Source organism: Microtus pennsylvanicus, chromosome 6 (assembly GCF_037038515.1).
Source record: "Microtus pennsylvanicus isolate mMicPen1 chromosome 6, mMicPen1.hap1, whole genome shotgun sequence".
NCBI lineage: Eukaryota > Metazoa > Chordata > Mammalia > Rodentia > Cricetidae > Microtus > Microtus pennsylvanicus.
The window spans coordinates 97,783,148-97,796,255 of NC_134584.1; the positions used below are offsets into that span (position 1 = coordinate 97,783,148).

At 55.4% G+C, this 13,108-nt stretch overlaps 1 protein-coding gene across 6 annotated transcripts in view; it reads left to right on the forward strand.

Annotated features, from left to right (window-relative positions):
* The window catches only part of Ndrg4 (NDRG family member 4), a 34,652-nt gene extending 22,176 nt beyond the window's left edge, over positions 1 to 12,476 (forward strand). For 2 of the 6 annotated variants that reach the window (XM_075977012.1, XM_075977009.1), the window contains exons 4-17: positions 3,580 to 3,685; positions 3,892 to 4,012; positions 4,096 to 4,158; positions 4,330 to 4,390; positions 6,008 to 6,094; positions 6,177 to 6,233; positions 6,524 to 6,627; positions 7,184 to 7,240; positions 7,322 to 7,373; positions 8,063 to 8,110; positions 8,272 to 8,307; positions 8,427 to 8,478; positions 9,895 to 9,933; positions 10,681 to 12,476. In XM_075977012.1, the coding sequence (XP_075833127.1) occupies positions 3,580 to 3,685; positions 3,892 to 4,012; positions 4,096 to 4,158; positions 4,330 to 4,390; positions 6,008 to 6,094; positions 6,177 to 6,233; positions 6,524 to 6,627; positions 7,184 to 7,240; positions 7,322 to 7,373; positions 8,063 to 8,110; positions 8,272 to 8,307; positions 8,427 to 8,478; positions 9,895 to 9,933; positions 10,681 to 10,835 (1,038 nt within the window). In that variant the 3' untranslated portion in view covers positions 10,836 to 12,476. Of the gene's footprint in view, positions 1 to 453; positions 627 to 3,579; positions 3,686 to 3,891; positions 4,013 to 4,095; positions 4,159 to 4,329; positions 4,391 to 6,007; positions 6,095 to 6,176; positions 6,234 to 6,523; positions 6,628 to 7,183; positions 7,241 to 7,321; positions 7,374 to 8,062; positions 8,111 to 8,271; positions 8,308 to 8,426; positions 8,479 to 9,894; positions 9,934 to 10,680 lie in introns of those variants that run through there. The other 4 variants (XM_075977013.1, XM_075977011.1, XM_075977015.1 and 1 more) reach the window with 3 other exon arrangements.
* The last annotated feature ends 632 nt before the right edge of the window (positions 12,477 to 13,108 follow it).

Genomic DNA, 13,108 nt, shown 5'->3' on the forward strand with positions numbered 1-13,108 from the left:
CACCTAGGCTGTCTTCTTGCTGGGATGTCTGGGCCTGGGAGTCAGGTGCTCCAGATACTGGGTCTCTCGGGACCCTTGTGCTCCCAGGGAATGGAGCCGAGCGCTGAGACGGGTCTGCAAGTCCAGTTTTTCAGGCCACCCCACACTGGGATTCATATCTGTCAGGCACCTCGGTGTGCGTGATGCAGGGGTGCCTGTGTGTCCCTGGCTGCTGCTTCCCAGGAGCCACGTAAAGCTGCACCTGATGGAAGGTGCCTGGGTGCTAAGCATCCTTGAGCTGCAGGGGCTGGGGACCATCGGGGTGTTGTGTCACTAGGGCGGGAGGGGCTGAAGCAAGGCGGAGTGAGCGAGGATCTCAGAAACCAATTGGAGCCAGGTTTGTCTCCTAACAGCCAATGTGGGAGCCAAGACTCGGAGTGAGCAAGTAGCTGCTCAGAAACCCTTCAGGGAGGAGGGACCAGCCTGGGCAGGGCCGGGATCTGTGTATAAAATCACGGGGAGCTGTGCGCCCTGTCACAGAGTCGCAAGTCTCCCACCCAAGCTGTCCGAGTGACTCAGGCTTTTGTTTGCGCTTTCTGGTTCGGCAAATTCCCTTCCGCGGCAAGATGCCGGAGTGCTGGGATGGGGTGAGTGAGGGTCCAGGGGCGCTGCGAGATGGGCAGGGAGAATGGGGCATCCTTGTGACCTACAGAGGATAAGGTGTCCTCCTGACCTGCCTGGTGACAGCGCTGCTCCGAAGCCTGTCTTCCTGGTCTCTTCCGGCACTGGGTGGAGGGCTGGGTAAGGATGGGTCCATTGGCTTCTGTTTGCTGGCTTGTGTTCTCGGCCTCATCTGTGAACTCTTGGGGTCACTTCAGCTTGGTGCGTCCCCTGTGAACCTCTGCCACGTTCCTAGCTTCTGTCAGGGTTGTGCCTGCAGGGTCTAGCCTGGCGGCGGAGGGGAGGGGAGACCGCATGATGCTGGATAGCTTCCGCAGAGCGTCATGTCTCCATGAGGAGTTGCTTGTGTATCCCCAGTGCACTGCGGTGCCGGGCAAAGAAGGCGGCGGGGTCTGGGTCTTCTTCGCGGGAGGAGTCAAGGAGAGGCTGCCCTGCTTTATTTTACAAGGTGGGGGAGACAAGACTGAAGCACTGAGCTGGCAGGGCGTGGGGCCCCAGGACACCTCCTCTAGCTACGCGGGAGGAACAACGGCTACCCAAGCCCTGTGCTCTTCCTCACGGTGGGAGATGCAAGGGCAGCTTTGCCCTGCACGCGGGCGTTCCGTGCCCCTGCCACTCATTCTCCTTTCCGGCCTGATCATAATCAGCCTCTACCCTCCCGTGCAGACCTGAATTACCCAGGAAGCTGCCGAAACCAAATCCTACCACATCCACCGCCATCGCCTTGGTGTGTCACAGTCCTGTTCTGACCCTCTTCTCCCCAGCCCTCAAGGTCACTGGTGTGGAGAGACAGAGCGAGAGACGTCAAAGCCCCCTCCCTTACTGCCTGCCGCAGTGCATCCCTCTAGCTCCCACCTGGAGGTGGGGCTCTGACGTCACTGAGAGCCAATGGGAGCACTCTACCCTGGGAATTGAGGGGCTGACAGTCTGCTGGGCTGTGGCCTTTGAGGCCTGTTTCCCCCCCACACACTCTGGTCAGCGGCCTGAGGGGTGGGGATGCTCAGCCTCCATCATACCACCTGGGTCTGAATTCTCCGCCCAGGGTTGAGGAGGATGCGGTGGTAAAGATGTTATTGGGAACTTTCAGTCAAGGTCACTATGCCTCAAGGCGAGAAATTTGGTTAGCATCACTCCTGTGGGTCCCCATGACCTGGTCAAAGCCAGAGCTTCCCCTTCTGGGAAGTGAACCCTCCTTAGCAAGGCCCATGCTGTGTGACTGATGGTATCTGCCTAGAGATAAGGACTTGGGCAGCTACATCAGGGTTGGGAAGGGCAGTGCAGACCACTCTGGTAACAGAGGGCAGAAACCGCTCACTATTTTGGAGAGTTCCGAGGCCCCGGGGTCCTTGCAGAGCGACATTGGACCCACCACAGCAGAGAAACAGCCCCTTTGCTGGCTGCCTGGTGCTTTTACACTGTGTCGCTCACGCCCCATCCCTTCCTTTAGAGCTGAGAGAACAGTGGAGTGACCGTAGCAGGGACCCCAGAGGAGAAAAGCAGCTGGCTGGGGTGGGGGCCCCCCTTGGTGAACCTCAGCCCCGCCCCTCAGAAAATGCTCTCCTCGGTGCAGAGCCACAGCCCTGAGCTGGCATCTTGTCAGCTCTGGGTTCGACCTTGAGTGAGTGGATTATCCTCTCTGGGTCTGCGTCTTCCTGTAGAGCAAACTGTAGAGGGTTGGGGTCCAGTGAGGAATAAATGAGGTGTCACATGCCAGGCACCAGTGAGCAGGAAGCTTCTCCGGTCAAATGGATCATGAGGGAGGATGGAGCTGGGAGGCTGTGTTGGGCTTGGGCCTAACTGAGGTCCACAGGATGATACTCAGGCCTCCCCTCAGAGTATGAATCCCAGAGTGTAGCCTGTGGCTGTGGGATTATCACCTCTTTTCCTTCTGGAGACCCAGTCTGAACAGTGGGCCTCTGACGCCACACCCCAAAAAGCCAGACTGCGGGAAGCTGGCTTTGTCATCCACAACTCCTTCTTCTGAAACCAGTGTCTCTGTCAGCAAAATGGAGTCTAGGTTCTCTCGGTCTCGAGTGTCCAGTAGGAAACTTGGTATACAGTCAGAGCTCAGCCACTTGATGTTTCTCTCCCCTTGGGGATGTAACACCACCCCAGCTCGGGGCCACTAGCAGAGGTATCGGGACCCATGTGATACAGGGTTAGGGTTTATTCAACTCTGACCAGTGAGCTAGGAATTTCCTGATTGAGGAATCCCAGGAATGGCCTGTTTGCAAAGAGGCCGGTTGACAAGGTAGCCCCTTAAGGTTCAGGGGTGCCACCTACAACAGCCCCCCTTCTCTGGGCCATGTCTACTTACTGCGGCTCCCACAAAGGCTCTATGGGATGAGAGGCCACCTGCCCTGTTCAAAGTCACACAGAACCAGGTCCTCCTGAAGGACTAGCTCTGAGCAACAAAGCCAAGGGCACGGAACTGCAGAAGGACTTAGGGGCAGACCTGGCCATGGAGATGGGTACCACAGGGCAGGGAATTTGAGGGAGCAAGAATAAGGACAGAACAAGGACAGATGTGTGGAACGGAGCAGGATGTAGCTGACGTGAAATGTTTGCTGTGGATGCTAGGTGGGGCGGTGAGGCCATTCTGCAAGAAGGAGGCACCCCATGGTTGGTAGTGGGGAGGAGACTGGACTGGGGTGGCAGAGCCCTCTCGAGAGGGCTGTGTGAAGTGGAGAGAACGCTGACCTCCCAGGACCCTGTGGCAGGCTGGATGCAGAGCAGGGGCAGGGCAGTGGCAGGTTCGTCTGTAGAGGGAATCGGGGCTGTTCCTGCGCCGACCACCTCTGAGGAGGAGGTTCCACTTGTCCTCTGTGGGGTGACCTGAAGGAATAGACACCTTGGCTAGGGGCTCTAGCACCTCATTCCCCAAGAACCAGAGCTCCCTATGTCATCTGTCCCCTCTAGGAACATGACATCGAGACGCCTTATGGCCTTCTGCATGTGGTGATCCGGGGCTCTCCTAAAGGGAACCGCCCAGCCATCCTCACCTACCATGACGTGGGCCTCAATCGTAAGTGCAGCTGTGCTCTGGTCACCCTGCCTGGCCCCACCCTGAACTGCAGAGCTGGAGAGGATTCCCCCGCTCCATGCATGGTCCTGCAGATCTCGGCTCACCCTCCCCTCTGCTTGGCCTCTGATCTGGGATTCCCCACTGGGCCCCTGACATCCTTGATGCCTGTCCTCTGTTCACGCCCACTGAGAGGTGTGTCTTTGCAGACAAGCTGTGCTTCAACACCTTCTTCAACTTTGAGGACATGCAGGAGATCACCAAACACTTTGTGGTGTGCCACGTGGATGCCCCTGGGCAGCAGGTGGGGGCGTCTCAGTTCCCTCAGGGGTAGGTACCCCCGAGTCTCTTTCCTCTCTCCAGCCCTGTGCCCTCGCTGTCCCCCAGGTCCTGAACTTCTGCTCTGTCTGCAGGTACCAGTTCCCTTCCATGGAGCAGCTGGCCGCCATGCTCCCGAGCGTGGTACAGCACTTCGGGTGAGTCCTTCCTAGCTCCCGCCTCTGAGCTTGGGGATAGGAGTTGCCCACACCACTGAAGATAGCCTGGCTTCAGTGAGAGGCTGAGGGTGGCAGGGGAGACCTGCTCTGACTGAGTCTCATGGGAAATGACATCCCAGCCTTAGAGGGACCAGTTCTGCTCTACAACAGGTTCAAGTATGTGATTGGCATCGGAGTGGGAGCCGGAGCCTACGTGCTGGCCAAGTTCGCGGTGAGTTTCCCCACCCTCATGGAGAACCCCGGGTCAGGCCAAGAGGGTGACCCCTACTCTGCTCTTCCTCCCCCTCTTCTTCCTTCCCTTTTGCTGAAAAACTTTTTCCCTCCAAGGAAATGGAAGGAAGGAAGGAAGGAAGGAAGGGAAGAAGGAAGGAAGGAAGGAAGGAAGGAAGGAAGGAAGGAAGGAAGGAAGGAAGGAAGGAAGGAAAGAGAGAGGTGCTAGGCTGTGGCTCCGTGACCGTGTTCACCTTGCACATCAGGCTCTGGGTCCCACCCCTAGCATTACACAATAGAGGAGATGGACTGATGAGAAAGCTCAGCAAGTAAAGCACCTGCCCCACAAACCTGGAGACCTGAGTTCAATCCCTGGAGCCCACATAAGGGAGGAAGGAGAAAAGGGACTCCACAGAGCTGTGACCCGCCACACCTACACCAACCATAAATGAATACTTAGAATAAATCAGGAAAATGAGTCCCTTCCCCCGCTCACTGCTTCGGAAGACTGTCAGCCACTACTTAACCCATCTCCAAAACCAAATTCCTGTTAGCAACAAACCAACTTGTCACCTTGCCCACCAGCGCAGGTTGTCCCCAGAGGACACAAATGGTCCTTTAACCCAGCACTACGCTTACATTCGGGTTCTGAGGTTCAAAGAGAACCGCATTTCAGAAACAGCAGGTTAGGCGGGAAAGCCTTCATCTCTAAAGCCAGGAATTGTTTTAGGATTCAAACATTTATTGTTGAAACAGAAACAGAATTTTCGCCTCTAGCTTCTGTTCCAACACTGAGCCGTTTTTGCCAGCTGTAGACTAGTCCAGACCCCGCAGACAGACCACAAGGCCTCTGCATGTCTGACACCCGTTCTTCCTACTCGCGGGCCAACCCTTGAACACCCCTGTCGCAGTCAGCACAGAGCTGGCTTTGGAAAGGACTGTGTCTTCTCTTCTCCCACAGGTACTTCAGCCATAAAAAGCTAGGAAGGAAACAGCCTGTTTTAAGATTTTAAGATGGGGCCTGCAGGCTGGCTCGGCAGGTAGATGAGCTCGCCACCAAGTCCAGCGGCCTGAATTTGATCCGCTGGACCCAGATGATAGAAGGAGAAAACCAGCTTCCACTAGGGTTTTGTTTCATATGAGAATGTATACACACACACACACACACATTCACACTTACTAGGGTCTTGCCTCCCTCCACATGCTCGAATGCACGTGCGCACACACACACACACACAAATGAATGAAGAAAAGTAAAAAATTTGCAAGATTTAAAGATATTTGATAATCAGTTTTGCAACACCATTATTAACATATTAAAAGCCCTGGCAGTGTGGCTTCATGATAGAGCATTCTCTGGGCACGTGTGGCAGAGCTCTGGGTCTCACCCCCAGAACCACACGTACATACACAATACATATACATGTCCTAGAAAGGGTAATGGATTCCGTCTAAATCAAAAGATCTTTAGGACTGGGCAGAGAAGAGGAGCAGCAAGGCCCCCCGGCATGGGAGCCTTATACAAACCCAGGTCCCCAGCTGGCCCATCTGTGGTATCGTGAAGACTTCACCAAGCAAGAGCTTCATGACCTGTTTTCTCTTTCCCCTCTCCCTGCAGCTGATTTTCCCTGACTTGGTGGAGGGGCTGGTGCTGATGAACATTGACCCCAACGGCAAAGGCTGGATTGACTGGGCTGCCACCAAGGTGAGCACCAAGCCCACATGGCCCATCTGGGAGAGCAGTGGGCTGAGCTGGGCCTCACCCTGGCTTTCCTCCCCTCCTGCAGCTCTCTGGCTTGACCAGCACTTTACCAGATACGGTACTCTCTCATCTCTTCAGCCAGGTAAGGGGCAGAACGGATTGCATTTGGGGCGTCCTCGGTAGCAGGGGCTATAGACAGGGGCTCAGCCAGCGGGGAAAAGGGCTGCAGGCTGAGCCAGGCTGAGTCACACAGTACTGTGTCTGAGGTGGTCCTTGGAAAGTCTTTCCATGCCCGATGCCCCTCCTCTGCCTTCCAGACCACTCCCACTAGGCTAGGAGTGGGGCCAAGGCTGTTCTGTAGATGACTCCCATGTGCCCTCTCAGGCCTGAGCCCCAGCCTGTCTGTACCCCTTCCCTCCCCCCCACGCCCAGGAAGAGCTGGTGAACAACACAGAGCTGGTGCAGAACTACCGGCAGCAGATCTCAAACGTGGTGAACCAGGCCAACCTGCAGCTCTTCTGGAACATGTACAACAGGTGTGGGTGTTCCCATCCCCCATGGGAGGGTGCTAGGCAGGCAGCACCATCCCCAGACTGGAGAGGAGCTGGAGTCTGGGAGAGGGTAGCTTCCTGCCTGGGGCGGCCTCCTCTAAGTTGAGGGGGAGCAGGGCCATGTACTCTGGCTATCAGGTTCTTGCTCTTCCCCGTTGGTGGCTGGAAAGGATATCAGTCACACCCTTGGTCCCCACCGCAGGACGAGGTGCTCAGCCCCATGCCTTTGCTTTTGCAAACTTTTAGTAAGACAGCTCCTGCCGGAAGAAACCCCCACAGTAAGGAAGAGACCCAGATGAACGCTAATATTCAGTCAGGGTTGTCTGTGTGGTCCTGCAAGATGGGAGAGGCACGGATGCCGAAGCACATACCTGGCTCACTTGGGAATGCTGGAAAGGAGTCATGACAAGGACAGGCCAAAGGATAGGTCCCGTGTAGGCAGAGCAAGTCTGTGACTCCCAGGTTTACCAGTTGGCAGTGTTGGGATCCACCTCTGGGGGGGGGGGGGATGCCGCCTTTACTTTTGTCCCTCCCCGCACAGCCGCAGAGACCTTGACATTAATCGGCCTGGGACCGTGCCCAACGCCAAGACGCTCCGGTGAGTGGCTCCTGCCCTCCAGCCTGTCCCTGCCTTTGCCCCTAAGCCCAGGCCGGATGACTTTTATCTTCTGTCTTGTAGTTGCCCGGTGATGCTGGTCGTCGGGGATAATGCACCTGCTGAGGACGGGGTGGTGAGTGTGACTCCCCTGCGCAGGCGCGGGGGTTAGAGTCTGGGGCAGATCCTAAGTGATGGGTTTCTCAGATACTCTTCTGCCACCTGGACGCACACTGGGGCCTGACTGCCCACTTTGTGCAGGTAGAGGGGCCTGGAGAGTCTAGGACCTGGTGGTCCTGCCTCTCTTCTCCCCAGGGTAGCCTACCTCACTTCAGTTTAGAGCCCAAGGTCCGCTTCTCCCAAAATTTGACCCATAAGTGACTCATAGACATCAGTGTTCACCCTGGCCACCCAGACACCCAAGATGGGGCTTGTACCGCTCCCATTGGAGCTCTGGCAACACGCCGTCTCGGGGTGGGCGCCTAGGATGTTCCGAAGATACCAGACTTTCAGGGCTCATGAGGAAGGCTGCACTGGCCACCTTGACCCAGGCAGGGACCCCAGTGTCCCCTGCTATCCCTTAACACTGCCCAGATCCTCTGGAGTGACCCTGGCCTTCTGGTTCCAACCCTGGTCCCATTCCTGCCCCACTTGCTGTTGTGAGTGGAATTTCAGGCCCCTCAGACCAGCAGGCCTCCAGGGCAAAAGCCTGGGAAGGGAAGGCCTTGGGCCTGTACCTTCCTCCCTCCCCTCCCTGCTCTGGGTACAGAACCTGCCAAAGCAGGTGGAACAGGGGCATTGCTGCAGCTGGCTCCTTGTCCCCAGGTTGAGTGCAACTCCAAACTGGACCCGACCACTACGACCTTCCTGAAGGTGAGACACCCCGCCACCACCCCAGCCCATCAGCCCGGTGGCCCAGCTGCAGGGAGGGGGCTGCTTGGCAGGGCGGACGGGAGCAGGATGGTGTTTGGACAGCACAGTCTGTCCAGGTGTTGGGAGGGGCTCCTCAGTCCCCCCTGTTCTTTTCCTTTCAGATGGCAGATTCTGGTGGTCTTCCTCAGGTGACACAGGTAAGACCCCAGGCCCTCCTGCCATTGTATCACCCAGCCTGTTGGGGGTGGGGGTGATGGCATCCTCCCCGCTAACCCTAGGCAGCCAATCAGAGCACTTTGTGTCCATCTTATTGCAGCCAGGGAAACTGACTGAGGCCTTCAAATACTTCCTGCAAGGCATGGGCTACAGTAAGTACACCTCCACCCATCCCGGGCAAGGGACTGGGACACAGTGCCCATGTGCTGGAGAGTCTGTGGTTGAGTGTACCCTGTCACCTGGACCCCAAAGGCTGGGCTACTCTCCCCAGACTCTGCATATATTATAAGGTGTGTGTCCCAGGCCCAGCCAGCTTCTCTGCTTGGGTAGAACCTTAGGCATTCTTCTGAGTCCCGTGTCAAGGCCCGTTTGGGAGAGGGCTCTTCTTCCAGCCCCTGAGAGTCCAGCACCTAGGCCTGTTTTAGATGAGTCACCCACACCCTGTTGGGATTAGGACACCTCAAAAGGCTCTTTGTCACAGAAGGAGGGTTAGCGCCAGGTGCATGGAGTCTGGGACTGGAGAACGGAAGTGGAAACGTGTCCAAACCTGTGGAAAGGAAGCCTGAGGACCAGCTGAGATCCAGGGCTCTAAACCAGCTCCCTGGTCCCCTTCCCGAAACATTCCCTCATGTAACAGCGATGAGACCCAGGCTGCACCCATGAGCACCCAACACACACACCACACACACATATACACACACCACACCCCCCCCACACACCACACACACATACATACACACACCACACACACACCACACACACACACACACCACACACACACACCACACACACACAAACCACACACACACACCACACACACACACCACACACACACACAAACCACACACACACACCACCACCACCACCACCCCACACACACACAGAGAAAGAGAGAGAGAGAGAGAGAGAGAGAGAGAGAATATGAGTTGTTCTGACAGCTCCTGTGTGCCTCCGGGACCTCTGGTCCCCTCTTAACAACACGCAACTGCCGGGTGAATCGCTCTCCCTCAATCTGGTGCCCTCCACCAAAGACTTCAGCCTCTGGAGCCTGTACCTCCTTGGGACAGAAATAGGATAGCCCTCCACCCTGCCAGCCCCATGGGGAAATAGCAGAAAAAGGGCACAGGCTGACAGGGAGGACTAGCCAGAATTCTAATCTAGGCCCCGTGCACTCTTGGAGCTTGGCAGACATCTGCAAGGCCAAGAGTGAGCGACACTTGCAGACACTAGAGTGCGTCTCTGGGCTTCCCGGGAGTCGGAGGGGCTTTGGAAGATTGTACGACCTCCTCCCCTTTCTGTACAAGATTGAGTTCTGGTAGAGCGGTGAGGGCACTAGGTCTAGGGTGTGGCCCACGGAGGCTTAAATCACAGCCTGGGCTGGAGAAGAGGGAGACCCAAGAATCCTGAGCCTGCTGTGTGGCTTCCACGAGCGGCCGTTTGAATGGGCTCAGCCCTGCCCTGTCTGTGTGTCTCATCTTGGCCCATCTTGATGCCCTTGGGCTGGCCCAATCTTCACCATGTTCTGTGTCTCCCCTACCCTTGCCCTCTCTGGCTATCTTCTCTCTTAGTTGCACACTTGAAGGACCGAAGGCTGAGTGGAGGAGCAGGTAGCCATGGCCCCTCTCCTGCTGCATGGACACCCTGCCTAGTCCCCCTCCCCCGCTCCACGGCCATGCTGCAGCCACACTGTGTCTTGCCTTGGAATCTTCTTGTGTCCTGCTCAGTTCAAAGCCCCAGTGGATCAATCCCCTGCTCCTCTGCGGACCCTGGTCTGCAGAGAGCACCGTCCTGTATGGGAACCTGACGTTGGCTGATCTCGGAGCAGTTGTCTTGTTTCTAGGTTGCCATGGGCTGTGGGGCTTCCAACGCTTTGGGAGTTAGAAACAGAAGTTCAGACACAGCCCTAGGCCTTTGCAGGTGTCATGCCTGTCCCTGGCCCAGCCCCTAGGTGGACTGGCCTCACCTACAGTAGCAGAAGCAAGATTCAGGGCTTGTGGCTGTGTTCTTCACAGAAGCAGTCCTGCCTCCTACCCTGTCACTCTCTGGATAAAGGTCTAGTTGGCTGCACAGTGCCTTCCTACCCAGCCCTAAGTGCCTAATCAACACCTGCCCTACCCTTCCGTAGCTCTGGGTAGCTGTTGGGACCTAGGACCCTGCTGGCTGCAGCCCCATCTGACCTGCTCACTGTTGCTGGCTCTGCATGCCTGATGGAGCCAGTGCCAGCACCGCGGCTTGGGCTGGGCCTCTGTGTTGTGGCAGGACTGGGTCTCCCTGGCCGCTTTGCTTGCCTTGCCCTTTTCCTGCCGCTGGTACCCACCCTGCCTGTCCTCAGGGCCCTTTGTTTTTGTCCACAGTGCCCTCAGCCAGCATGACCCGCCTTGCGCGCTCACGCACCGCATCCCTCACCAGCGCCAGCTCTGTGGATGGCAGCCGCCCACAGCCCTGCGCCCACTCAGAGAGCAGTGAGGCCATGGGCCAGGTCAACCACACCATGGAGGTATCCTGCTGAAGTCCTCGTCCTGCCCAAGACGCCTGCTTTCCTGCCCCCAGGTCCCACTGCCATCTCTGCACCGGCTCATCTTCCATTTAGTTTATTTTTGTGAGAGCGAAGGGGAGGAAATGGGGTTACTTCTCTTTTACTTAAAAAAAATGAGGGGATCCACCTTAGACAGTGCAGCAGGACAGTCTTCGACGGTGTGAGGGGCTGGCCGGATCCACTCCCATTTCTCTCACCATGTTCACTGGTTGATATGGCTCCTGTCACCTACTGACCATGGCCCTGGGGTGGGGGCAGAATATGGGATACAGTATTGAAGAAAGAATATGGCCCACCCCCTGGGCCTGGCAGATGTGAAGACAGCGTGGGACTTGAAGATGGTGGGTGATGAGCTCAGGCTCTGATGTGAGTGGGTGTCAGACCAATGGAGAATCCTAACCCTCAGGGGGTCCCTTTCCTATAACCCTTGCAGCAAGCACACTTAGTCTGATAGTACAGGTGACAGTCATGAGGATGGAAGCCACAAGAGGGCGCTCTAAGCAGACAGCCATTTTCCTGGTGCTCTCTGGGCAGGATAGCTATGGAGACAGAATATGGAGAACCCTGAGGGCAGGAACCCCCATACTCTGTCACTCCAGGGCCAGGTCCCACCCTGAGGCAAAGGTCAAGATTGCTTTGTGTGCTGTGTGTAGCCCCTGAGAACTTCATGGTGATCCCTTTGGAGCCCGAAGGTACTTGAGTCCATAGAGATTGCTCTTGTCCTCAGATTCAACCAAGAGTGTTTGTAGCAATGCCCTGGTCAACTTGGGCCAGTGAACTCGTTAGATCTGGTCCAAGACTGAAAGATCCCGCGACCTCTGCCTGCTGGAGGGGCTGGAGCGTGCTTGGTCCTGGGGTGGGAGATGGGTGGGGTTTTGAGGTGACCACAGGTGTAGAGGCCTAAGGCTCTTGATGCACCCTCGCCTCCCAGAGCCCATAGCTACGCTGTCTTCCTGTCCACTATCTTACCAGGTAGATTCACAGCCCAGAAACCAGAGCTTCAGCCTGGTCACTGGTTTCATCCACTGTAACCTCCAAATGGGGGAGAGAAAGAGGAGCTGTGTGTGTATGGGGGGGGGGGTTGTCGTGTGGGCGTTCTGAAGTAAGGACACCTACATCCAGGTATCTGTGGCACAGGCCACCCCCTTCTGTAACTGTAAGCCATTTCTAGACTGCTCTCAAGTCCAGTGGAGTGTGTTCTGTCCCCGGTTGTGTTCACTCCTGTGCTCCCGTGAGTGTTGAATGTGATTGTAAAGCTGGTAGAATTCAAATCCCTTACTGTAGACAGCACTTCAAGTATTGGACATCTCTCTGCTGTGTCCTCAAGGTATCTATAAATATCTATACATTATATATATATGTATGTGTGTGTGTGTATATATATCAGGCCCTCCTGTGTCTGGTTTCCCAATTGGTGATTGTCTCCTTTTTGGTCAAGATGAACTTTTATTGGAGTTCATTACTTTCTTCTCTGTACAAAGTTAAGAGCCTAATTTTGTGTATTCTGGTGGCTGATCAGCGATTTTGAGATGACAAAATGTAAAACAAAAAAAAAAACCCTCGTTGATGTAGAAAATTAACTGTGCAGAAAAACTAATAAATAAGTTAATCATATGAATGTGGTGTTTCCTGTCACGTGGAAGGCTGGAACTGCTTGGCTGCCTAGCTGCCTTGGGCTCAGGTGGGTGGAGGGTAGCTATGGTTTCTGTCTACCTTCAGTGCCTGTTAACACACATTTTGGGCGGAGTGAGAGTTGCACAGTCTCAGTCTGTTGCCCAGGCTGGTCTTGACTCACAGAAGTCCTGCTTAAGCTTCCTAGGTGTTAGGCCACCCTGCCAAGCTTTTGTTTTCCCTTTCATGGTGATGGGAATTGAACCAGGGTGGTCACACATGGCAAGGTTCTATCATGAGGCTATATACCCTGATTGAGACATGATTTTACTGATCCTGACACTAGTTTTTCAGGGTCACAGCTGAACAAAGAGTTTAGGCAGGAAGACCTCTTCAAAGCAACGGCACGCCACTCTTTTGCTTGGCTTTTATTGCTTTTGAGAAACAGTCTCTAGCCTAGGCTGGACAGGAACCCATCTCAGCATCCTAAGTACTGGAATTACATTGCCAACTTCTCCATGTCTAATCATTTGTTCCATTGTTCATTCACCTGATATTGACTCCTTCCAATGTATCAGTTGTTTTTAAAAAAGCAAGTAAAATTAAAGAGCCTATCATTTCTATGCAGAAGATGA